Raw genomic sequence first — 27,686 nt, forward strand, 5'->3', positions numbered from 1 at the left:
CAACGATAACAAAAAAGATAGAAAAATGCAACAGTGACAAAGAAAAGATTGCAACAAAAAGGAACTATGCGAGATGACAGCAAGCCAACATTAAAAAAAGATAAAACAGCAAAACATAAAAAAGCAAAAAGGAAAAAAAGGAACACAATAAGAAAACGGACACCACCAAAAAAGAGACTAAAACAAAAGAAGCATGGCAACAAAAAAGAAAACATGACGACAGAAAAGAAGATGCCCCAACAAAAAACAAAACAGAAAAAATAATGCAAAATCAAAAAAAAGAACTCATCAAAAAAGGGGGAAATGGAATCATTGGTGACTGAATATTTTTACTGTCTGCCTTTTGACTGGAAATAAAAACTTGGTTACCTGTCACTATCATTTTTCCCCTGTCCTAGCAGCGATAAGCTTCGTTTTATTTTTGGATTTTGTTTTTTTTATCTGATGTCCGTTTCCGGTACACAGTTTCTAACTCTGTAAAAATGAAACAGCAGAAGAAGAATTGATGCTCTGTTTGATTGACAGCTGCATCACAGGTGGACGTCATCCTACCTGCTGCTCTCTCTCCTCTCAGTCAGCACGTGTACGCTTTATCATGTCCTGCTGAAGCTCAAAGTGCTCGAGACCCGGAGCCTCACTTCAGGTCAGCGAACCGGAAAGACCAGCCCCGCGTGCGTGGACGACAGAACATCACTCAGTGAGCTGCTGACGGAGCGCGAGGACAGAGTGGAAACTTAAAGGCGCTGTAAAAGGGACCCACGAGCCTGCTGTGAGCGTCATCCCCTCCTTTATCCACCACGACCTGTTCATACCTGAGCCCGCGTGCAGCGCAGGAATAATGGGAGATTTCAGACGCCAGGTTGTCTCACTCAGCGCGAGGACACGGATGAAGGACTTGTGGATTTAAACCCTGAATGAAGAGACCCGCGCGACAAAATGTTTCTGAAGCCAACATTTGATACCTGCTCTCACTGGTTATCGATTCACTGACCAGCTCGAGCTCAACCCAACGCATCCGTGCATCCATTCACCCGTTCGTTAGAGGGATTTCAACATGTTGTAAGAAAAATGCGCCGCTGTGAGTTATCTGCCCTTCATGCTTAGAGAGCTGCGCTGCAACCCCTGAAGAGCAACAACAACCCGCAGAGACATGGCTCGTCTGCTCATGTTGGTCAACTCCGCCGTCCTGTTGCTTTTGGGCAGCGACATGTTCTTGGTGGGAGCGAGTAAGTATAGAGTCACATCAATTACTGTGCACTTTGGAGGCTTGTAAAATACGCCATTACATGCGCCTTACAAAGTATTACCAAACGTCAAGTTTAACGAGGCTCTTACGTTTTATTCTGCAGCTAATGGTGCATGAAATTCCACATTTTAAGACATTATTTCACGTTTAATACTCTATATTTCCAGTGACACCTGTTTAACCACAAACAGGAGAGGATTTGCATCAATTATAAAATATGTAGACAGGGTGTCTATTTTTAGACCTCCACCTTATGCATAACCTGTAAATAGTGCCTTTCAATGCAAAGCAATACATGCAGGTGCAGTTTTAGAGAATCGCTTGCAGGAAAGAGGAGGAATGAGAATCTGCAGCTGAGCACACTTGGAGGGCACTTTATCTAAATCTTTTATGACTGAAGAAAGGCTGATTCATTCTTAAATCATGGGCATAACACAGGGATTCACCTCTCTGAAATAATAAAACAGTGCACCACAGAGACACCAGATGAAATTATGAATTTATGAATCCCATATGAATATTTCCTGCTTCTCCTGCATTCGCCTCCTTTTGTGTGCACCTACAGTATCTCCCTCTTTTCATCTACCTGTCTCCCACCATCACTTCCCCCCTCGCCTCTCAAGGGGGGACCGACTCCCACATGCGATAGCGCCTTGAGACGATCAGATTGGCACCTCACTGTTTCACTCTGTGTGATGCAAATATTCAGAGCTGTTGAGCGCAGGAGCATCTCTTATCTCAGCAGAGTTCTGTGAGCTTCTCTTGGAAATGAGGATGAGGAAGTCGGCTCCAAAGTAAAAATAAAAGTCAACTTCATTACTGCCTGCCCTTTGCATGCGAGGAGACTGTGGGAATCGCTGTGACACGCCGCTCAAAGGACAGCTTAAATTAATTGTGAGCCTCTTTCCTCCCCAGTGAGGCTGTCTATAAAAATTTCATTCAGCAAATCCAGAGAGGAACAAAATTTGGCTGAATATTCCACAGCTTGAAGCCAGTTTCTAAAGTCAAACACGCAAACATGATGTTTTCCTCCATCTCCTTGAATGGTGGTGTCTATATTTACACAGTCTAAGAAACAAGAACGCCAGGAAACTAATCCCACACGAGGCCCCAGCCGGAGCTGTAAGCACTGAGCAAACGTGAATTAAAACGAATTGGATTTACTTGGAGTGCCAGGCTCATATCATTCCTCAAATTGGCAATCTGCTGTTCATAAACCTGGTGACACATTCTTGACAAATAGACGTTCTGTATCAGAGCTGAATCCATCACAGCGAAGGCCGATGTTTGCTTAGGATGGCGTAATCACATCTGCTGTTGGATTGTGGATGTTTAACAAATATCTCCAAGAAGATAACGGACTATATTTAATCCTTGTTTGTACTGCATGTCTTTGTTTTGTGAATCCTGGTGCTCAAAACTTGCTGATGTCTGCTTTAGCTCAGTGAAGAGCCAGAAATAGCCGTCAAATTAAAGCCACAGATGCAGATTTTGAAAAAGAGTTTTACAAGTTTTACATTTGTTTCATCATTACAGACTGATGAAGTCAAACCTGTCCCTCAGGTTTCTTTTGATACCAGATGATAAGTGGTCAGTTTTCTGCAATGTTAACATCGCATTGCATAAACATCAGCCAACTCTGCTTCTGAGTGAAGAAAATGTTCTCCATCAGGGGGCGATGTTTTTATGGCAAGATCAGGATCTGGATTTATTTGAGACGATTTTGACCCGAAGAACAAAATTTTGGGCCCATAATACTTATTACTATAGAACTTGGGCCAGGATTTGCCCCTGGTCCTGATTTTGGAAACTTTAACTCAAGTGTTCAACTTCATTTACCATGTCCCACAGCTCAGTGAATATATCTCAAAGTTCCAGTTAGTCATGCTTAATTACTATATGTCTTGGTCTCGTTTAGAATATTTGATTACGGTTACAGAGGACACTGCTGACTTGATAGCTGTCCAGACTTCAATCATCAATACCCTCCATACGAAGGGTAAAGCCACAGAAGGTCAGTGCTGAAAAGGCCAGCTGTTCTCAGAGTCCACTATCGAAGCATATTAACGGAAAATTGACTGGAAGATGCGCAAGATGTGTACAGCCTTGAGAGGTTTGTCAGAAACAGTCGATTGAGAGCATGGGGGAAGCCTCACGTGGAATGGAGGGAGGTGTCTTTAGGAAAAGAAATGCAATTGTTATATGGAGTCGGTCTGGAGCTAGTGGTAACATCAGAAGAGTTTTACTCGTGCTAAAGAGAAAAAGAACTGGATTGTAGTTTTGCATTTGGTAATGAAGGCCCTTGAATCCAGAGGCAGCGGGAGGGATGCAAGATTTGGTTTTCAAACTTTTTGTTGTCAGTGATGCTTTGGGGTGCCTTTCATCTGCCCACGTTAGTCTACCATTATTTATCAAGTCCAAAGTCAAAGTAACTGTGTAACAGGAGATTTTTGAGCATCTGAGAACTTCATGTTTCTCTCTGCTTCTGTGCAAATTCAGAGTTCCTTTCTCCACAGGATTTGGCACCTGCCCACAACGGCAAAATAACTATAAAAAGGTTTACTGACAACGTGTTTGATTGGTCAAATAACCTGAAGTAAATCCTAAAAATGATGTGAGATATTTTCAAGAGGAAGGTGAGAAAGACCTGAGTCAGTAATACAGATATGGTGAAGACTGCTATCAAAGCAACCTGACAATGCCAAAGCCTATGGTGTATAAATTAATGTATGTTAAAGAAGTTGCTCATGTTTAGAATTTTAAATTCCCATTTTGATTTACTTCAAGAAATATTCTTATAATTAAGATATCAGATTTTAGATTTACATCTGTTTAAATGCTCTATAAGGAAACAGATTTCTTTTCTCAACAGGGTTTAAAAACTGCCCACAGCCTCCAAGTTAGTAACAAATGGTAAAGTGATAATAAAACTATGAGCCTACAGTGAGCTCTAGTGGAATATTATCAAAGATATTATTCTAGTTCAGTGTTCAGCCTATGTTTACAGCCTTAGAGTGGGGGTTGCAGTACAGAGCAGGACAATGAAGGCGCTGGGAGATGTTTCTTGTTGTGGTTTTCCCAACTCTCTACACTCCGCTACACGGAATGTGCTTGTCTGTGTGTGTATATGTGCGCATATATTTGTGTGTCTGTGAACATGTTGCGGCGGAACTTCGCCATGCGCAAAACAGCTCGAGACGGAATACAAATGACATCCCGTCATGTAAATCAGATGAATGTGATAAGGCTATTTGGTCTGTTTAATAGTTACATGAAAAAAAAAACAAAACAAGGTATGGACGTGATTTATGAGAGAGGTAACTCTAGATTACATCTGTTGGGATTAGACATGCACAGATGGCGATTTCCTTAATTTTGGGGGATCGGTGATCGGTGATCATAGATCATAGATCATAGATCATAGATCAGTGATCTGCCCATCCTTACATATGAAACTGATCTTATATACCTCAATGAAGGTCTGACAGCCAGCCATTGTTGCTTTTTGCTCTGAGACCTAAAATCAGGACACTTTATTGGTTGTTTAAATTAAGACCTAAAGATTTTATTGTTTCACAGGTATTCTTCAATGATTTTCAATGAATTAGAATGGAACATTGGAGGCTTATGCTGTCAGTTTATAAAAAGTAAAAATTGGTATCCGCCCAAATCGGTATTGGCAGGCCAGGCTTATTAAAGATCAGTGATTGATGATCACCAGAAAATTGTGATTGGTGCACTTCTAGTTGTGATCTGAAGCTATATGAAAAATAAAATTTACCTGACTTCCAGGGGGGCGATAACTGTAGGGGAAACACTGCAGTTTTTGTTTGATCTTAAGAAATATTCTAGATAATTTGAGAAACCGGATTTTAGATTTTATGAGCTGAGAGCCAAAATTGTCAAAATTAAATCTACAGAAGGTTTCAAACATTCAGATTTCCAAGTCTCAAATAAAAGAATATATTAATGTTGATCTCTCTAAATCATGTTTTGAAAAAAAAAACATTTTTGATAAAGATGTACAACATGCAAGTCACTGCAAGTTTTGAGGATGAAGTCTAGTTAATTTGCATCTTGAGAGTGCAGCCAGTGAATACATTAACCGCAGACTGGCACCTGCTCCCATACAGTCCCCCGTCATCTCTCGGCCTCTGAGCCGGTGAGTAAGAAGACAGAGTGTACCTAAAGAAAGGAACGCCAAGTGCCCTTACTGTAAAAGGCAGGGGAAACTGCTGAGGACTGAGACACGGCTGACTGGACCAGCCTCTCCATCTGTTTCCATCTAAAGCCACTCCACACTGCTCACGAGAGATCACAAACAGCCACTCCACCCACATGGCATCAGATGTGAAAGAAAGGCCAGACATCAGGAGGGCACAGTGTTTGATGATTAAACAAGATGTTGGTCTTCAAAGGTAGTATGCAGGCAGGCTAAGTGGAACCAGCACGCCGTTTCCTGAAAGCTCAACGAACTGGTGATTTGCAAACAGAGGCCTGTGAGGATGAGGAGCTTTGTGACAAACAGTCGCACTAACTGTGCTTCTCTGCACACACAGATTCTCCCCACACATCCAGATAAAGCTGTTTGAAGATTGACTGGGCAGTGCATCAAAATTCATGGCACCTGTTATGGTCTATTTCCATTATTTATGTGATGTTGGTGAATATATTTCCCTCACCAGGAAGCACGGCTTTATTAGAATTCTAACAGGATTACATTATAAGCAGCTCTTCAAACTGTCGCTTGCTTAGAGGCAGAAATATGATCGATAACAAGACGGGTCAGCAACCTTCATAAACCTCACAGCTCTGCTTTGATGAATTATGAAACTTTGGGAGTTTTATGATGATGATGATGAAGTGGTTTGAAGGCAGCATTCATTCATGTCAAACATGATACTGGAAAAATAAAACTATTAATCTATGCCTGCATTTCAAATATTCTGACAGGATTGCAAGTTTAAGAGACCGTCATTGTGCAAGGTCTTAAAGAGGGGGTATTCTGTCTTTTCATATCCCAAACATTAATAAAGCATAACAATGCTGGATGTTAAGACTAAATAAGTGCAGATTCTCAAACCTCCTATATTGTAGAAATGCCTGAATCTGTCTGTAAACACTCCATTCTAAAAAAACATAGTACCAGGCTCTACAAGATCAATTGAGGATGTCTGGATAATGAAACATTTAAGTTTGTGGGCCTCAAACACCAAGGTCTGTCCAGCCCTGACAGGCCTCCAAAGGGCTGGCCAATTAGAGCAAAATGGGTCTGTGGAGTGGGGAGCCTCAAAGAGACAGCAGCTAAAACAAAGTGTTTCAGACGAAAGGCTGGAACAGAATGAAGACCCAAAAAATCATAATATCCCCTATTAAAGCTGCTCAGACTCTTGAGTTAAGTTTAATGGAGCTGATCGTAACTTTCCCAAAATTGAATGTTGCTGATTTAACAGGCCTTTAAAAGGCTGGCCAATCAGAGGGAAGGGGCTTTATGGAGTACAGAGCCTTAAAGAGACAGCAACCAAAGTTAAGAGTTTCAGAAAAAGGGTATAATTAAGGGTTTTCTAAAATATGGGTGGGAGAAAAATAGAGATTTTCCTTTAGCTGTAAATCATGTAAAGAGAGAAAAAAGAAAAAGTATCCAGAAATAACAGGTTAATACTCTTTTAAAAAGATAAGAAATGTAAAAACTTCTAATTTTGTGGAGCTTGGAGCCTTAAAGGGACAGGAGCATTGCAGATGGTGGAATAAGGGTTTTCTAAAACAGAGTGAGAAAATAGAGGTTTTCTTTTCACTGTACCCCAATGATGATCCTCTTGTCATTCATATTGGGCTGTGAAACCTCTAACCTGTTGAATTCTGGTCTGGCTCTGCTCATTATGTCAGTTTTTTTTTCCGTTAGGTAGTTTATTTTGACATGAACCAGATGTTTTAATGATTTTTTCAGTTCCAGACTTCCTGTCTTGATTGATCTGCTCTGGCATTTGGCAGAAAAAGAAGTCTTGCATATCTGATCCAGAGGGCCCTGACCTGCTACTACGACGACTTTTACATTGTAGGATCTAAAAAACTTGGCTGCCCCCTGAAGTGTCCCATTTGTGCGTGATAAACTGTAGCTTAATATATTTGTTCCAACTGAAAAAAGCATGAATTACCTCTTTAATACCACCCTGAACTGTTGGTGTGAGAATGCAATGAATCACATGGACCTAGTCCCAATTAAAATCAGTCTTCAGTGACTTTTATCATCTGCCATGGTTGGTGAAATGCTCTCTGTGTCTGGAGCATTGTATTCCATAATGGGTGTCATCACTCAGTGGCACATCAGATGCAAAGAAATAGAATCAGAATCAGAATCACCTTTATTGGCCAAGTATTTTCAAGAATACAAGGAACTTGACTCCGGTTTAAACTGCACTCTCTCAGTACAAACGTGGATAGAATTACAAGAGTAGCCAACATAGAATGAGTTTTTAGCTATGCATTACATTCAGACCAGCTCATTGCCTCTCTTCAGGTAATCACACCACACTGATTTGTGCTCCCAGAAATGAGGACGCCATGTCACCTGTCAAATTATGCTCCTGCTCAATCTGACTGTGGCTGTAATCTTCAATTCTCTTCTCACGTCTCAGTTTTCTATTCCAATATAATCACGTCATGGTTATCCTGGATGGCAAAGTGTGATGAATCTGATTTTTATATTGTACGAGCATAATAACGTCTGCAATAAATCTCAGCACAAAATAAGCATCCATAAAAACAAATCAGGTGTAAATTAGGAGAAGTCGACTGATTGTGCCTCGTAAGCAAATCTTAGAGGACAAAAGTTAAGATGCTGTATCTGTTCTCCGTTTCAAACTGGGCTGGTTTCCACGTGGCTCGTCAGCCATTCAGACATCCGCTATCTCTGTGAGCACTCAGATTTGATGGGGAGTAGCTAATGTGCTGGGCTTTGGCTTTACGCTGTGATTCATCCTGGCACTGCGCCCACATCCCGAGAGGGTCGCAGCGTTTGTTTGCGATGACACACGCCTCGGACACCGTGACCTATGGCTGTTTGATTTCACATCTTACGTAACCCGTGCGGTAGAGTGGGCCTTGCTCCGCACACGTGGCCAATAACAAATATTGAAGTATCCAGAATGACACCTCCAGCTGTGGAGGGACAGCCAAACAAAGTGGAGGCAAACATTTGGGAAAGGATTGGACCGATAAGCAAAATATTTACTTTAGTAGATCACATCATCTGATGTCTCTTTATGATCCCACAGCGATGAAAAGCTTTTTTTTTGTCTCATATTTAATCAAGAGCTTCTGAAATATTAAAATAGAAAAATAACAATGTCAGACTAAGGTTATAGATCCGTGGTCTATAGTTGATGTGGGAACATATCATGTTATAACTTGTATGATAACAAGAAATTTGTAAATAATGGGGAAAAAGTTCAATTTAGAATTTATATAAAAAACAAGTTGTTGAAAAACAGAAATGAGTTTAAAAATAATAAAAGTAAAAAAGGAAAAAAGTTATTTTTTATAATAATCTTGGAATAATCAAAGGACTTTAAACATTAGTACTTATCTCATAAAGAACTATTTTTGTTGGAAAATTGCAACTGAAAAGTATATTTTAACTTCAAAAAAGTTTTTTAAATAAAAAAAAATATATTGGAAGGAAAATAAAATGTCCAAAAAAGTGATAACTGTGATACAAATACAAATGAATCTTAAATGTCTTGAATTCACATCTTAACATATTCTATAATTGAAGAAATGTTTATAGAAATGTTTAAGTATTCACAAAAATCCTAAATTATGTGAAATAAAAAATTCTGAGACACAAAATAATCTTAATGTAAAATAATTTTTAGAGAATTAAGTCTTTTTTAATGGCATACACTTGTTTGAAAACTAGTTGAAATAATTTGAATTGACTAAAACAAATTTGAAGGTCTCTGGAATTGACAACAAAGATTGTTGAATTTGTGTTAACTTGGGCTGGCATATCACATTCACATTCCTCAATGATTGTGGCCAAAAAGGATCCAGATTAACGACATTATCTTGAATTTTCAGGAAAAATGAGACCAAAACTTAAAGATACTTCAAAGAGGATCTGTTTTAATTGGACTGCCTGGCCACCTTTTGGCCTGGAGTCTCACACACACTGCTGTAAAGATGTTTTAACCGGGCATGTTTATTTTGAAGCAAATTTTCCTCACTCAAGACAACTTTTTACCAGATACAATGCGACGATGTAAGGTATTTATGACGCTAACGTGACAACAAGCAAACTATCAGTTCATACAGTAGTTGATGTCCATATGTAGCGCTGACAGCCCAATGCTGTGAATCCTGGTTATTTCCTGGCGATGCTCATCAACCAATCAGAGCTAACGTAGACTCACTCTTCATTTTATTGATAGACTCTCAAGTTTGAACAGACCACTGCAGAATAACTGCTGCATGTAGGTTGGAATGAATATTATCACAAACAACTTAGCCCTTTTAGCCTTTAGCTCGGGCTGTATCGCTCCCCCATTCAGCTTTCTTCTGTCCTTTTTCTGTCTGAAATTTAGGCTCCTGTGTCCACCATCACTATAAAATTAATCACAGAAATTGTTTTGAAGCTGAGAAAAATAAACATCTCTCTTCTCACTTCTAAACTTTGTTAGTTGGCATGGTTGTGTTTTGCTCTTGTGGAGCAGGGAGCTCTAGAGAGACAGAAGCTAAACGGAAGTGTTTCAGGCAGAGGCTGAAATAAGGTTTATTTAAAACACCATGTTTTTGAGCTGCAAATAATGTAAAGATACTACGGGGGCACTGGAGTGACATAATAAGGACAGCAAAAAAGCACAATACTCCCTCTGTAAAAACGAGCACATATTTAGAAATCCCTTTGAAATTATTCAAAAAGAGAGAAAATATCCAAAAATAAAAGAGGATCTAAAGTGTTTCTAGGTGAACTAGTCCGTCCTCCAGTTTGAAACTGAACTTGTCCTGTACAACTGCTTAAAATGGAAACAACATACAGAAAGAGCCCACTTCCACATTACTGATGATTCATGGCCTGCTTCAGCTCAAGTGTCACTTGCTCAATGCTCGCTAAATGACCCACAGACCATGCATCATGGTTAGCGGCTGATTTTCTGCCCATGCGTGTCTGACTGTAACCCCCATTATCTAAAGGACAATGAGCTGCAAGAGAAATGAAGGTGTCCCGGCTTAGATAAATGTTGCACCTGATTCAGCAGCGTGTGTGGGAGCCAAACGACACAGGCGGACAGCAATCTGAGCTGATGCTCGGATTTATTCAAAAACAAATGCAAAGGGTTGATTTATTAAAGCGTGACGCAGCTGCACCAATCAAATCTTCTGGAGGATTTCTAATGAGGTCTGAAGATAAAAATAAAGTCATCTTCCTTATTCTGGATTCATTAGCTGCTTCAAGCTTTGTTACATTTCAGCCAATTAGTGTCCCAACATGTTGTGAAACTGATAACACATTCAATTATAAGCTCATTAGCATAAGCATCAAAGGTTGGTGACACGGTATTAGCCGTCACTTAGACATGGAGGAGGCAGGAGGACACAGAAGCCATTACAGTGAAGAGATGTGTGATTTATTCTCCGCGGCTCTCCAGAGATCAAGGACAAAATATACAATATGTGACTCGCCCTCTCTCTTAACCTATAGGACGTCTGTCTTTACACATCGCCGCACCTGTGCTCATAAAACGCTCCTCATTAAATGCATAAAATGAAGCATCCTAACCTCCTGACACCAGCGCGACCAGCAGCCGAGCCCTCCTCCAACACGCTGCATCACTCTTAGCATTTCTCTGCTCTCCTCCACAAACCAATCAGCCGGCGAAACCGAGTGCCGTGCTCGTGTTTGACCCTCAACCCTGCGGTGGATTAGAACGCCACGAGGGCTCAGAGAAGGAGAGGAATCGCCTCGTGTGGGCGCCTCAAAGTCACCTTTTGCTCCCAACACGAAGGCCATCATCGATCGTCTCTGAGATAAAACAAGAAGCGAAGAGAAAGAGTACAGAGAGAGCGGGAGAGATTAAAGAGAAGATCTGGAGGGATGATATAGAAAACATGTATCATTTGGAATTGCTCCCAAATTCATCATTTTCTCTTTCATCTTTCTCTCAAGAGCAATTCTTTGGATGAAATATCGTCTTCGAGCAGCCCTGTTATGTCTTCCTCTATTCGTGCTTTGTGAGTAAATGAAAGTCTGTGGGATACAAATCGACTGTAATGTTGTAAATTAGTGTTTGAAGTCAACTTTCACAGGAAGCTGTAACTAGAAATCCTCAAACAACCCATCAGGGACACAATCTCTATAAGAAACTCTACTTTTTATCACATCTCCACTCCCTGACCCGTCTAACATCCCATCCCTGACTTTCAGTGACAGCACACAAAGTCCATTAGACCACCGCTAACGACAAAAGCCCCGAGGATGGCCTCCGAGTCCCCCCGTCTGCCAGGACAATCCCATCTCACCTTTTCATCTGGACAGAGCGATTGCTTCGGAGAGACAGTGAAGCCGCTCAGGACCCTCTATTAGATCTGTCACCCGCTTTTCTTTTTTTCTTTCTCTTCTTTGCTTCCTAAGCTTTTGTCTCCACTTTGCAATCAACTTGTCCACCAGCAATCGAATCATGATGGATGGCTGCAAAGCGACAGGGGGAAGAGATGTAAACCTGTCAGAGTGAAGAGGAATAGACAGCGTGGTTACTTTTGAGGGGACAGACAGTCAGGCTGGAGACAGCGCTGACACATACATGTCTGTGATTTCTATTAAAGAGGGGGTATTCTGCTATTTTTGATTCTTGATTCTTGATGGCTTGATTCTGTCCCACTGGTGCCACTGTAGTAGCTGTACATGGTTTACGGCTCAAAAAAAATCTGTTTTTCTCTCACTGGTGTTTAAGCAAACCCTTGTTTCAGCCTCAATCTGAAAGACACTGTCCCTCTAAAGCTCCCTGTTCCTCAGACCCCCTTTATTCTGATTGGCCAGCCCTCTGAAGGCCTGTTGTAGCTGGTGCTTGGTGTTTGAGGCTCAGCCCTCAAACATGTCTTGAGCAATGGCCTCATTATTTAAGCCAGTGTTCCTCAATCTTTTTTAAGGAGTTGTACAGGGCAAGTTCATTTTCAATTTGAAGGAGAACAAATGCAGTTCAGTTCTGGAGATTTTTTTTGTCATTTTTCAGAATTCTTTTAATTTCTTATTTGCTTATTTCTTGATAATTTTCCTTATTTCATTTCAATGTCGTTTTTAATCTTTCTTTTTTTTTTAAAGAGGGGGTTATTCTGCTTTTTTGTATTAATTTTGTCCCTCTGGTGCCCCTGTAGTACACAGTTTACATAATCTTACATAATTTAAAGCTAAAAAAAGAAAATCTGTGTTTTGTATCACTGGTGTTTAGACCCACTTCCCTCTGATTGGCCAGCCTTTTGAGGCCTGTTTGGGGCAGACTGCAGTGTTTTAGGCCAATTTGATTTGTTTACGGACAGATTCAGGGATTTTTACGTCACACATTTTGTAGAGGTTTAGAATAAACATGTTTAGAACGAACATTCAGCATTGTCACTTTATATCCATGATTAACCCATGAGAAACTTTAATACCACCTCTTTAAAGTAGAGTTAACTCTAAGAAAATGAAGCTGCATCTGACAACTTAGATCAGGGATCCCCTTCTTAGTGACTATTTTGAAATAAAAAAAACTCAATCTGAAACACATTTTTGTGTTCATTCAAGACAGTGTTTTGATTTTGTGCAGCGCTACAACAGAAAACAGGAGGGAGTAATAAAAAGTTGGAAGAAGAAAAAAGATAAGGGGATAAAAATATATTAAAGAAAGTGTTTGAAGGTGAAGGACTAGGAATGTAAATTAGATAAACATCACACAGTGTGGCTTGAACTTTGGACTTGGATGCAACACATTTGAAATGAGCAGTTAAAACACGTACAGAAGCTGTCGTCTTCAAAGTGAGTCTGACTTCACATCAGGACCTTTGCCTTCTGAATTTCCAACTCTTTCCCCCCAGTTTGCTAATATATCAACTGTCTTACCTTTTCAAACTCTAAAAACAAACTCTAAAAAAGTGACATTCAGAGTGCCCTCTTTAAAAACCTTGTATTCCTAAGTTACTTTTATGATAAGTAATGGTGGTTTTACTTCAGCAGGTAGTTCTTTCTGATTTAAGGGGAAGTTTTAGGGTGTGTTTTGTTCTGTTGCTGGCTGACTTCTAGTTTTCATACACGACAGAGCAGTGATGGTGAAAAAAGTAATCTCACACCTTATTCTGAGTCAAAGAACAGGACAGTGTTCTTGAAGATCAGTCATCACTTTACTGGCAGGATAACAACTGAATCAACTCCAGGTCTAACATTTAACCTCCTTTGAGACTCTTAACTGTATCTTTGTCTCTGAGGACACCAAACCTGCATCCCAAATGAAGCGACACTTCATTCAGAAGTAACCATCCCTGAGTTTAATTACTGTGTTAGCCATGGCTGATGGAAAGTAATTAAAGCGACTTGGCTGAAGTCGTGTGATTTGGCGGTAGATGCTGCAGACAAATGGAGGACGGCGTGCAAGGGTGAAACACAACACGAACAATCCGAGATTTGCAGAAAGGTGGTCACATTTCCAGAATGATCCAATTAAATCATTACTGAACCAAGATGTCTCTATTCCAAAATCATCTCAACAGAATTAACCTTCAGAGAAACAGTAATTCTTTTCTAATTTAAACCAAACACCTGTGATGCGTTATGGGTGCCAGTCGAGTCGCCCAGTTAGGACACAGATGGTGCCGTTGATGTGATGTTAAAAACAACCTCTCACTCTGTTTCTTTCTGTTTCAGATCGTCCTCCAGCTCCCGTCAACGTGTCCGTCATGCACCTGCGTGCAGACTCTGCTACGGTGTCCTGGGAGGTCCCAGAGGGGGATATAATAATCGGGTTCTCCATCTCACAACAGGTAAATCCTCAACTTCTGCTCTGAACAAACAATGTTGTAGAAACCAGCTGTTCTTTGGCAACGAGCTTATCTGAACCACACGTGATCTACTAGAACGCTGTTTCACATTGTGACTTTGAACTGTTGTAAAGATGTGAAGTATCAGACCAAAAGACAAAAACTTAAGAAAGTCCACTACTCTTTCAGCTAGTTTTCAGTTTTGCAGTCACTGTAAAACACTTTAAATTACTTTTTCTGCTTGTTAGCGTTAAAACACTGTGATTTCTACAACAGTAGCTACAAAACAAAATTGAACTCACATGGAAGGGAGGTCCAGAGCCAGCTGACAAAACTGACACAAGATTCAAGTCACAGGTTTTAAGTACTTCCTGGTCTCACTGAGTGAGATGTGTAGGGGACAAAAATGAATGAATTCTTAAACTGTACGGAATAAGTTGAAACCATCTTTTATCTATGCATTAAACAAAACATAAAATGAACAACATCTTTAAGCGAGGATTAAGTTTACCACTGTTGGTGAGAAACAGAAAACAAAGAGAAAAACCAGTAGAAACTCCCCCTCTTCAAAGTCCCTCTTGGTACAGTCCACATTACAAAAACCTGTTGGAGTTAAGAGGTGTTCCAGTGCACATATTAAAAGAAAAAACATCTGGAACCTGGTAGTAAATCTGAAAGAAATTACTGATTAAAACTAGAGAAAGTACTTCCTTTGACATCAGGTGCAGGAGCGGGTGAGTAAAGGTGACAGAAACAACAGGTCAGCTGAACAGAAAAAAGAATATCACATCAGTTTTATTTTTAGCTGAAGCCATTTCTGGTTTGGCAGCGAGTCTCCAGAGTGACCTGTTAGATTTCTGTTGACTCACCCACTGTTGGACGGTCATCAGGATGAAGAAGTGCACCTGGAATATTAACTCTGCTCCACCTTTGAACACACTGGGATAAAACACTCATTCTGCTCGAGCGACAGAAATCCTGATGGTACAGTGTGTGTCCTCAGCAAATACAAAGAGCCTGGTTTCTGCTTCTGGAGAAATCCTGGCGTCAGAAAAGTTTGATATGATCAGGCGCCGAAAGCTTTCATCTACTTATGGCCACTTTTGAGCCAGGCTGTGACACTTTGTACAGAAATGCCTGGAAATTTTCTGTTTTAATGCAAATGGTTGCATTTAAATTTGTTTTTATTTTTAAATATATTTTTACGTTGGATTTTGGCAATTTTTACTTGTATTTGTATTTTAAGTTACAAAACAATCCATTACAAATGTTACGGTTTTCAAAGTACAATATATAAACTTTTTCCTTCTCAGATTCAAGGCTCAGGCAAAACATAGAGATATATATCTCATATTGTGATACGGCAAAAAATATTAATATAAGTGCCATTAAACGATTCAAGTTTTTAATCAGATTAATCACAGGGTTGCTGTGGATTAATTTCAATTAATCATCATTAAATAATCATTTTTAATAATCATTTTTTCATTTTGTATGAGCAAACAGACTCAAGAAAGAAGGAAATGTTTTTGCACTTAACATGTTTATTAAACACTGTTAACAGTTAGTTCACCCAAAAAATATCCCATAACCTAGGTGATATTAATGGGTCTGGAGATTGTTGCAATCCACTTGGCAATTGTACGCACTAGTGAAAGTACTAGCAGTAAAGGAAAGTCCTTCTTGCAGAGCTGCATAACACTTTAAGCTAGTTGACTATACTGTCTTTTATTTATTTATTTATTTTTTGGTTCTCAAACCTTCTTGGAAAAACTTCCAAAATGTGTTTCCAGAGACATTTCAGGGATTTACTGTGCAGCAAATGAGTTAATTGTGTTACAAGTTTTGATCTGATTAATCATCATGATGAGATTTATCTGTAGTAATGCGTTAATTTTGAAAGCCCTTGAAGAAAATGCCATGTTGCCCAGCCCTACATTATATATGTGGTTGTCAGGTGATTGGTCAATTCTTACTATGATTGTAAGACACACGTTATACAGGGATGATATTAGACCTATGATGCACCCTATACAACTTTTTTTCACTTCAGTCATAGAGTAAATAAGTAATGAGATGGAATTCTAAGGCTTTATAGATTATGGCTTTAGTTGAGTTTGTCCAGAACAGGGAGTGGGGTGTAAACACAATACATCACATCCCACCATCAGTCCATCCAAGCAGCAGCGGGGAGATCAGGAAAACTCAAGCAAAGCCAGGCATTTGAACTAGAATTCGTCTTGCCCTGACTAAAGAGTCATGTCGACCTCATTGGGTTGTTGTTAAATTGTTCATGGACATGCAGAGTGAATATGCAAAGATTATTAACATTGAATAACTTTCAGATCTTTGAGTCGTGTTTGCTCATTTTGCTCCAACTGATTCAGCCGTTGTAAGAAGTATGGCACACAGAAGATCATGCTGAGGAAAGATGCATTTCCTTTAAATCTTGGTTTGATATGCAGAGGCAGACTAATTCCTGTCGTCAAGCTTCGAGTCAGAATTAAAGCTGGCATGGAGAAAACAAGGATACAGCAGAAACCAGCTCCACGTCAAGCAGCCAAACTGCATGATGGGATAAAAAGATGCTCAAAGGCTTAAAATAGGAAAAGTGCCATATGCTGCTGTAATCATGTTTATGCTTTCTGCATCTCCAAACATTATGAAGCCATTTAGCTCAGAGAGGCTGTAAAACACCTGAAGGTCTGTCCTCAGGGCTCTTTCTCATGTTACGCAACTCACTCCCAACATGAATAGTCATTACCTTCAACGTGAACGGCTCCTAAATCATCACAGTGTTTGATGTGTGCACAGAGTTACAGGCTTTCCTTTTTTTATACCATCAACAACAGTCAGGGGGGGCCCTGAAAGCACGTAAGAAGACGACATCTGGCCCAGAGCCACAGCAAATGTAGAGACGAGAGGAAGAGAGGAGCCTGGCATACAGGAGACAGGAGCCATTTCCATAATTCTCAGCTTCAATAACATCCTGAAAGTCAGAAAGCAAAGCTTCTTCTCCACACTCTCAATTAATCTGAACAAAATTGACTCCACAACTTTTCAATTTCCAGTCTGGACTCCATATGGTGAGAATGAAGTGCCAACTGTTAACATAATAAAGCACTCAGCACGTCGCCTTCAATATTTTGTGGTTGGTCACCTCCATCTTACATCCTGGGACATGATTGGTGTCAGTTTTTTATGATGTTGAAGGCGGAAACATCAGAACGATATGAGTCTTTGTTTGCTGCTCTGCATTGATAATTGTGTCATTTATCGACTTGTTTGTCTAATTCAGAGGATCCATTCTGTTGTTTTCTGTCCCTCCTTCAATCCCCAGAGGCAGGAGGGACACATGCAGAGATTCATTAGGGAAGTAAACACCACCAGCCGCTCGTGTGTCCTTTGGGACCTGGAGGAAGAAACAGACTACATCATCCAGGTCCAGTCGATCGGCCTCTATGGGGAAAGCCAGGCCAGCAAGAAGGTCCATTTCCGCACTCTCAAGAAGACGGACCGCTTCCCGTCCAACAGCTCCAACCAAGGTAATCAGAAAGATTCATCTTAAAAAGAGAGCTTTTAGGTGCTTTTCAACTGCAGGAGCTAGGGTCTAAACTTAGAACGGAGAAATGTGATCTACCCTTAACGCCTCGGCTCAAAGGTTGTTCTTGGGGGGGTTACTATGCCCAACTCCTTGAATAATCCATGATTGAGTGTCTACCTGAGGGATCTTTTGGTGCTTTCAAATAGAAGTTCCAGGAACCTTTAGGTCAGGGAGCTACTGGTATGTCTGTGTCTGTGTCTCAACCACAGCCTGAAGTCCTGTGACAGTTATTCAAATCAGGCCTGTGATATGCCTTCAGGCTTAAAAAAATTTTTTAAATCATGTTAGTTTAATCTGTAGGCACCTTTCAACTGCAGGAACTTGGGACTTTTTGAGGAACTCCCTGCTTTTTCAGCTGCAGGAACTAGCTGAGAAGGATGCATTTTTATCAATCAACTGGGTCACTCTTTAAACTCAAACACCAGTTTCTGTCTTCATGCTCGACATATCCATCTGCCTTGACACGAAACAGTATCAAAACCAGCACAGGCTGAATATCCTCCATGCTAACAGGCTAACTATGGTGTTGGTGTCATTACTGCTGAATGGCCACCTTCGTTGTCTTTCTGCCCTCTACTGTTCTGGTGGTGTTGTGCTATTACCTTTTTTTTCTCCATTCATCACTGGCCTAATTTGCATTATCGAAATGTGACTTTGGGACTTGTTACCTCTGCCAAGGAGGTTACAAGGAGGTGAGCAACATAACAAAAAAAAAAGTGAACGGATCTTGATGAAATTTTCAGGAAATGTTCAAAATGGGATAAAGAAGAACTGATAAAATATAGGAGGTGATTCGAATCACCATCTGGATCCAGGAATTTTTTAAAAGATCCATTGTGAGATAGGGCCGTTTTCACCATATGTGTATAACTCCCTGTTAAATGGTTGGATTGCTTTGCAAGAGATTAAAGGACAAGGTCGCAATGATTTCTGACAAATGAAAAAGTACGATCCAGATCTTGCTAATATGAAATATGTACTGGGTCATCATAATTTCCAACACTACCAGGTAACAAATTATTGTACAAACCTACAACTAACACCAAATCATAGCAGACAGTCTGCTGAAAGGGAGTATAACATTAAAGTAGGACTAAAGTGTTGCGTGACAATCACAATATGCTTTTCTAGTTGAAAATGCAAAATAACAACAGGCCACATGGGCCAATTTAATTCCTGGAACCTTGTGGTTAAACAGCACCTTTTGTCAGTGTTTTAAAATCGTTAAATATATTTAAAGAGTAGATCCAAGCCCATATGTTAAAAATGTTCATGGCCCAACACATGGGGGACAGTAATGACAGACTGTTTCATAAAAGTTCATCCAGACGTTGTGGAGATATTTCAATCTGCTCCAAAGTGGTGAACAAACCAATAACTAAACCCAGAATTTGCCGAGCAGCGTGGATAAGAGATTCATCATGCTAATGAACGTCCACCTAATATGGATTTGTCATTACACAGATTAAGATGAATTTGCAAATGTCCAGAATAATAAAGAATTTTTATGTGACTGAGTGCAGCTCTAAATAGCTTCTGAGTGATCATTTAGTTCTATCTTAATGTCTGTGACAGTCATGATAGTCTGAAACACAGAATAATCTTTGAACTGTCAGCTTCACTCGTCCCTGAGGTGTCGTCTCTTCTGTCTGAGCGGGGTGAGATTGATGAGGTCAGCGCAGGTTACTGCAGCAGCTTCTCACTTCTTGGTCTCACTCTGTTACATAACACAAAGCTTTGCTTTAATTCTGCCAGGGGCCTTTCTCCAGAGGCACAGACAGGAGCAAACCCATTACAGATGCTTTTCCTGTTGTTGCACTTAAGCTTCTTCTGGCTGCTGAAGGCTTTTAAAGGGCTCTGACTCCGAAAATGAGGCACAGCAAAGGCCCGAGCTGACATAAGTGCGAGTAACCTGAGGCCTCCTTTTGGAGCGTCTCTCTGGGGGGGCCTCTACCCCTTGCTCTTCCTGTTGGTTTATTTTCTCACAGAAAACCAATTCATTATCGACAGACCCTTGGAGCGTGGCTGCGAGCAAGCTTTCGTGAATTTATGCAACTCCATATCACTCCGGGTGCCTAATCAGGATTCTGACACGCTCTCTAAAACACTTTGGATTCAGTGTCAGGACTCCGCTCACGGGCTGCAGGAATTATGAAGAGCGTGACCAACAGAGAAAAGGTTCAGCAACTCTCAATTCCCCACGGCACTGATGATGAAAACCTTTCCGGTTTATGTAACAAGCAGTCTGCGTTTGAGAGGTAAGCATTCTGCTAATCTGTGCCCAGCTTAAAGACATTTACTCTGGAAATAAAGTCACCTTGTGTTTGACTTTCCTCTAAGACACACACCTCAGATTAATTCTCTTTCATCTCGTGGTCTGGTTGGGGTTGTTAGTGCAGAAATTGCTGATGCAGGCGTATCATAACCGTCTCTCTTTTGCTGACTCAGGTTTGGTATCATTATTCAAGGTGGAAGAGAAGAAATAACACCAGAGCCTGTCACTTTAGTTAATACAGGGATCAGCGTGACACTTCCTCCTGATTCCCAACATTAAACTTGAAGGAAATCACTGCATGTTGGTATTTTTAAAGTTTAAAGCACTGAGTTTAAAGAGTGGGCTCAAAATGCTGAGCGCGACAAGACTCCGACAAGCCGGAGCCACTTTTTTTTCCAGGACTCTTGGAAAAGCTTCACGGCACAACATTAATCCTTCCCTGACTCGTCCAAGTGGGTCAGAATAACAGCCCATTCGCTGGACGAGGAGCTTCATTTGTGAGGGTTTGTTTTGCTAAGTGTGGAGCCAGTCGGTGTCAGCTTTCTGTAAATCTAATGCTGACTGTTGCTGCCCCAGATTCAGAGTCCAATCACTTTCATTTCACTGATGTGAGTCAGAAGAAGTTAACCACTCAGCTCATTTTAAGCCCAGCCCTGAGGCTTTGGGACTTGTGACATGGCGAAACACGCAATACGAACTGGAAAAAAGTCTTTATTTTGGCTTAAGCAACAGCGATGTTCATTCTGAGAATTATGGCTATAAATGTTCATCAATTACCCCTTTCACCTTTCCTTACCTTATGAGGATTTCCTTCAAAACACAATTAAGGTATTACAAAGGTTAGGATGTAAGTAATTTACATATTTAGGGGCACAGCTGAGGTCATGAGCCGGCCTCCGTTGCTCTTCCTGCACAGCATTTCAGTGACCTCCAAAACCCCTCTTTAGGTATCGATGAGAGACTTAACCACCAGTGGGGGACTATATCCTTAAGTTATTTGGTCTTTGGGTTCTCCTTGAAGTAACTTCTTTGAGCTCGTCTTCTAGCTAAATTTCATTATTTCTTAAAGTTTCTTAACAAGCTTTATCCTGCCCTGAGAGGATGTCTGAGATACTTCCTTCTAAAAAAAGCATCACATGTACCCTCAATAGAACCTAATGCATCTTAATCTAATGTGACATGTTTTGTTTAGCAACCTGCTGTGGACCATTCTTCCCTAAAAGCCTTTTTAATCTCAAGTCACTTCAAAGATTCTTTGTCTCAGCCAAGTGCCTCCTATTGAAAGAAATCCATTTGCAGTCTATACAGACTGAAATCAATACCGCTCATATTCTTTCCCTCGTTGCATTCCTCTTTTCATAATGTGATTACATATTAGAGCGTATGCCGTTGAATGTACACCTGCTCCGTCCAGATTTAGAATCCATCTGTTTCATATGAAGCATTTCCTGGAGGGATACGCTCCGTGTCACGCAGAGCAGTTTGAATTTAAATAGGCTGAAGTGCATTTCTTTGTTCTCAGGATCAATAAGCCTTCCCCGAGTCTATTTCAATTCCATTAGCGCCATGGAAAGCTTTTAATCAGAGCATTTATTTCTTTGCTTTGCCTGTCAGTCAAAAATGAAGCATGATGTGTTTTGAAGGCAGCCAGCACTTGCAGAAATGGATAAGGGAGTAGAGGCATAAAACACTGAATTACTGCTGCATGATGAATGTTTTTAGTGCGACTTTACCTTAAAGAGGGGGTATTGTGCTTTTTTAGGCTTAATTCTGTCCCTCTGGTGCCCCTGTACTATCTTTACATGATTAACAGCTAATAAAAAATCCCTATTTTTCTTTAACTGGTGTTTTAGAAAAAAAATAGTCTTGTCTCTGTCTGAGTTGTTACATTTTAGCTGCAGTTTGAGGCTTCCTGTGCCACAAACCCCCTTCCTTCTTATTGACCAGCCTTTTGGAGGCCCTGTTGAATCAGCAACATACAATTTTGGATAAACAGTGGGGAAAATAAGTACTGAACGCGTCAACTTTTACTTCGTCACATTTATTTCCAGAGATGCAATTCAAACAAAATTACTACCAGTCATTGGTATTAACTCAAATAACCCACACATGAAAAGAAATCACAACGTTCAGGTCCATAAATAATGACAATGTGGAATTAAGTACGATAACACAGGAAACAAGTATTGAACACACCATGGAAAGGCTGTATACTTTGGCAAGGAAATGCACCATACCACCTAAAATCTGTCAGTAATTATTACTTGAACTTCCAATTAGTGCAAACCAGCATCAGCTGGTCTAGAGCAAATTAATGGTCCTATAAAAAAGGTCTTTTTTTCACCAAGCAGTTAAATACGACACACCTCATGATGGGTAAAGGCAAAGAGCTCTCTGAAGACATTAGCAACCTGATTTTTGCTCAGCATCAGAATTGAACTGGTTACAGACTTATATCAAAGCACCTGAATATTCCAGTCAGCACCGTTGGGGCCATTATTTGCAGGTGGAAGAAGCACCACCTTACCATCAACAGGTCATGCACAGGAGCTCCTTGCAAGATTTCTGACCAGGGAGTCCGAAAGATAGTCAGAAGAGTATTCAATGAGCCAAAGACCACCCTGAAAGTGCTCCATAAAGACTTGGAGGCAGCAGGTACAATTGTTACAGAGAAAACAATAGGCAATCCACTCAACCATCATGGCCTCTGTGGACGCTTTGCCCTCCATTCCTAAAGAAAAGGCATGTTGAAGCTCATTTAAAGTTTGCTAAACAGCATCTTGACAAGCCTGTAGAATACTGGGATGACCTCATAACTTCAGAAAGTCTCATAAACATTTGGTGCTTTATTTTTGGAAGGGATCATTTTGATCAGTTTACTGACAGATTCAGGGATTTCTACAACATATGACTATGAAGAGGTAGTGAACATCTAGGATTGTAACTTTATATCCTTGTGGAAATATAGGAAAGCATGATACCGCCTCTTTAACTTGAAGAAAAGAACTCCATTTTGAAAAACAAAAGGCTCAAATGTAATATTTATTCACTATAGGTGAGTTTCCTGTGCCAATGAAGTTGTAAAGTAATGTGTTTGTTTCAGTCAACACAAAGCTCTTAAAACATCTGATCAAAATGCTTTTCTCACAAATTAACCCGCTTTCTGTGCTACCTGAGCCACCGGGCTGTCAAACCGCTCCACACACACGGGAGTAACAAAAGAATGATTTCAAAGGATGAACGCCTTCAAGCAGTGAAACCTAACGAGGTAGGAGGTCCCCTTAGACACAATTACCGTGTGATGCTTCAAAGAGATGTCAAGCTGTCTTTGCTGAGTCAGAACACACACCTCGACTCTCATTAACACACTGAGACGAAAGGATTGCTTCACTGTTTGATCCTTTGCAGAATTTTACTTTCACTCAGACACAATCAAACATTTTCTAGCTTTTGTTGGAGTTAGAAGTTGACACGCTGATTTGCTGACGGTGGGGTTTTTTAATTTAACAGAAAACTGCTCTTTAACTATTCTGATAAATTGTAAATGATCTGGTACTTTCAAATTCTTTGTAATATTACAGTCATGACGTTTTTGATACAAGATTGAAGTTGTTGTTTTATAAGATTAAAGTCATCAAGATACAAGATTACAGTGCTAATGTTAAGAGATTAAAGTTGCAATAATACAGGGTTACAGTCATTAAATTTCAAGATTAAAGTCCCAATGCTACAAGATTGACGTTATCATGTTGTGAGATTAAAGCTGCAGTGCTACAAAATTAAAGTCTATGTTGTTGTAACAAGTTTTACAATGTTACATTGGGAGATTAAAGTTGCAATATTTTTAGATTAAAGTGGTAATGTTTGGAGATAAAAGTCTCAACGCCACAAGATTAAAGATGTAATGTGACAGGATTAAAGTCCAAACCTTTAAGATCAAGGCCATTTTGTTGGGAGATTAAGTTGCAATGCTAGGGGATTAAACATGTAATGAGGCAAGATTAAAGTCGAAACGTTACAAGATTTCTGTTGTTAAATTGTGAGATTAAAGTTGCAATGTTATGAAATTAAAGTTGAAATGTTTTGAGCTTAAAATTGTTACTTTGGACAATTTACAAAGTGATAGAGAATACAAAGAGTTACCCCTGACACAGGGGAAGAAAGTGACCCCAGGTGAGGAGTGGGGTCTTCAGTTTAGAAGGTATTTGGTCCGAAACATGCGACAAAGATGAAAAAAACCAACATTTTTTTGCAAAATATACTGATCGGTTGGCATTATGGTTGTCGTATCCTCATCTTCTTTGAGTGCAGTTTAAAGAACGTGGTAAAGGAGTTGTATAAATCTTTAACTCGTCTTTTTGTGGATATCTCCCTCCTCCTGAGGCTACTGCAGAAATCCTCTCTGGAAAAATGTGAAATGTGGCTGCAATGAAAACAACCCAGTAACCCTCTCTGTACTTTACAACAAATCAAATTACAGTTTGGATTTTGAGACCCCTGGTGGCAGATATCGCTCTGTGTTTTTCAACATTTTTGAGGGGGCTCAGATAATTTCGGTAAAAATGTTTACAGTGTTCATTCAAGGAGACATAAGGCTGGAATTAATTCCACAATGCAGCGCCCCCCTGGTGGGTTGTTACAGAGTTTCCCGACACGGTTCACGGCCACAAACAACAACCTGGGATTTGTGGAGAGTAGACGCAAGGTCGACTAATTATCTCAACACAAACTGTTCTCTCCTCTCCTCCTGTCCTCCTCCTCTAGCAGAGAGTCATTCGAACGTTGGAGTGAACTCACAATATTAAATATGGATAAACTTCAGAGGAGGACATGGATTTAGGTCATCCTGTTTCTCGCTCACTGCATCAAGTACAAACACTCATATACATCTTGTTTATCAATACCGTGCACGGTCGACTCCAACAAACACAGTTTGAGAGCCTAAAAGTCGCCATTCATGGTGGAGGAACCGTCATTATCTCAGCACTCAATCCTCAGCTTTTTAATGCATAGGTATAACTAAAAACAATGTCAGGATGGAAAACTCAATGTTCTTTCTGAGATTTATGCTCATGGTTTGGTTCAGCAGCTCAGTGTCACAGGAGAAAACGGTTGAGGAAGACTAAAAACTCAGTTTTCATTAGGCAGTGGAGGAAAGTTGATGGTTGAGTGGGTTGAGTTCAGACAGTTTGAGCAGATGTGAGATTAATAAACTGGAGAAGCTCTGACCTGAGTCCTGACCTGACATTTAAGTGTAATGTGCAGCCTAATATGAAACCTACTGCTCACTGAGCAATGGGCAGATTCAGAGGATTATATCAATGCATCATGGGGTATTTCTAGAGGTCTGCCACTATAGGACACCAGAAAATAAAGTTTAGAGATGTGATCATGTCTGGTCTTTGCACTAGCTTGAAAACCACACGGAGTGAATATGAGTAAATATCTTCTTACTTGGTAATTTAAGCCAGTCTGAAAGCCCACTGGCTGTCACCGGAAACTCTTAGAGGTCAGGTCTGTGTTTAGTCCTGATGATCTGATTCCAAGTCCCAATTTAAGGCCCAAATTACGTGTATGAACCATTTAAGTCACTTGAAAATTTTCTGAATCACCCCAGTGACTTAAGGAGAGAAATAAAAGTACGAGGGTGGGCTGAAAAGTTCATAGTCTGACTACGAAGGAGTTATGCCAGAGTGTTGAAACTTGGCATTGGTTGAATTAAACATTTTCTGACACTGATCTGAGAAGACTGTGCCATGTATACATATGCCAGTCTAGACGAGGATGACTTCTCCAGGACTTCTTCTGTGTTTGAACAGCTGTTGTAAACTGGATATCCACTGACACGTTCAGCTGAAGGTCTCCAGTTTACAGGGTCACTCAAACTTGAACACTGGGAGCTGACAGAGACACATTCACTCTATAAGGCTCAAAGCAGACCATTGTTTAGGAGGTACTAAACCAAGTCCATCACAGCTGGGGAGCATCTTATTGCGGATGGAGTTGGATTGGTCCCACCAATCAGAAATGTTCAGCTTGCAGGGCCTAGCCTCCAAACTTCCTTGACTTCAGGACCATTTTTACAAAATGAGGACTGAAATGTCAACATTAAGTGTTTCTAGAATGATTAGAGAAACTCTCTGCAACAGTTTTTACTTTTTTCACTAAACGATTTAGTTTCAACCCCTTTCATCACATGCCCCTCACACTATGACCAGGACTAAGGATCGTAGCCTTATTGTTGACCTCACTCCCTCAGAGCTCCAGTGTAAAGAGAGCTGACAGTTGAGTGTTTTGGGGCCAGTTTCTCAACGACTCGATTCTCTAAAAGAGGCAATTGGGATGAGTGGTGCTTTGGCCTGGTTCCATCCATCCAGGGGAAGAGATAGTTTGAGGAGTGGAAGTCGGCCCAATAGTCAATCCACTTAAAGGAGGATTAATGCTTCAGGGTCATGAGGGAATGCCCACCACATTTTCTTACTACTACAGTTTTCCTTTAATGGTATAAAAGCCTCAGAGATAAATGTTGAAGGTGTGACATCATCAGTAAAACCAATCCAAACGTCTCCTCTGACCTCTTTCCTAGATGACCCCACGGTGCAGGGCCTGGATAAATCCCGACATCTACAAACGGGAGAGATGATCATCATCGTGGTGGTCCTGGTCATGTGGGCAGGTAGGTTTTATGTCTGTGTGATGAGAAATAATCCAGACAGCTTTGGTGGCTACATGTGGGAGATCTCTGTATCTTTGTTTTTGCCCTCATTTTTCTTGTCACAAATTCCCAACACAAATACAAATTTAGCAACACTGAATTAAACTTTAATAACACAGAGGGTTTTAAACTTGTGCTGCTGATGAGATCTGGTGAACGTCGTCCTGAACGTCCTCCCAAAAGATGTGATCAACTGAATAATTTAATAAACTCTGAACGATGTCCGAAAAAATAACAACTCCAAATGTTTTCTCACCAAATGTGAACTCTCATTCTTGGACTTCTTATTCATGAATATTTAATCTATTCAGTTGATGCTTGTTAAGATGGGTTTTGGGTACTTTCATGCTTTTATTGAGACGACCACACAGTGCATGGAGAAGGAAACGAGGTTAAGAGCAGAGAGAGAGGAAGAGTTAGATGTAATCAGAGCCTGCAGTGAGCCTGAGCAAGTTGATTTGACAGCCAGGGTGGAAGAGGCCACTAGGAAGTCAAGTTATGCCCAAGTCAGGCCCAGTTTTCTCGTTAGGCCCACCTACCCCCACCAAGCCCCCAGAAATCCTCACCTTCAGAGACATCAAGGCCAGGAGCAACCAGAGATCACCTTTCAAAAACACAGCTAACAGTCATCAGCTTCATTAGTCATGGAGACGAGGCATTGGAGCGTGAAATCACTACGCAAGGGGTGTTGGAGAAACTCCTAATTGTGGCTTCACCGTTACGAGATGTAGAGAAGAGTTATAGAGTGAAACATTATGATTGCACCAGGCAGTATACAGGTAGCGTTTTCCTGATGCATCCAAGCTGCATATTTATTCATAAATATTTAATCTTTCTGGGA

The 27,686-nt window shown here is 40.5% G+C and overlaps 1 protein-coding gene and 1 long non-coding RNA gene across 5 annotated transcripts in view; one reads left to right on the forward strand and one right to left on the reverse strand.

Moving 5' to 3' along the window:
* LOC141802401 (uncharacterized) overlaps positions 1-14,600 on the reverse strand; it is a 49,414-nt gene extending 34,814 nt beyond the window's left edge. For 2 of the 4 annotated variants that reach the window (XR_012599477.1, XR_012599474.1), the window contains exon 1: positions 14,554-14,600. This is a non-coding gene — a long non-coding RNA (uncharacterized LOC141802401). Of the gene's footprint in view, positions 1-552; positions 690-11,764; positions 11,965-14,553 lie in introns of those variants that run through there. The other 2 variants (XR_012599476.1, XR_012599475.1) reach the window with 2 other exon arrangements.
* Positions 1,085-27,686, forward strand: part of fndc4a (fibronectin type III domain containing 4a) — a 36,326-nt gene continuing 9,724 nt past the window's right edge. The window contains exons 1-4 of the mRNA XM_074685952.1: positions 1,085-1,226; positions 14,139-14,254; positions 17,592-17,796; positions 26,717-26,806. Of these exons, the coding sequence (XP_074542053.1) occupies positions 1,151-1,226; positions 14,139-14,254; positions 17,592-17,796; positions 26,717-26,806 (487 nt within the window). The 5' untranslated portion in view covers positions 1,085-1,150. The remainder of the gene's footprint in view (positions 1,227-14,138; positions 14,255-17,591; positions 17,797-26,716; positions 26,807-27,686) is intronic.

This window comes from Halichoeres trimaculatus, unplaced genomic scaffold (assembly GCF_033239565.1).
Source record: "Halichoeres trimaculatus isolate MK-OKI-2021-1 unplaced genomic scaffold, fHalTri1.1 fHalTri1_scaffold_13, whole genome shotgun sequence".
Classification (NCBI taxonomy): Eukaryota; Metazoa; Chordata; class Actinopteri; order Labriformes; family Labridae; genus Halichoeres; species Halichoeres trimaculatus.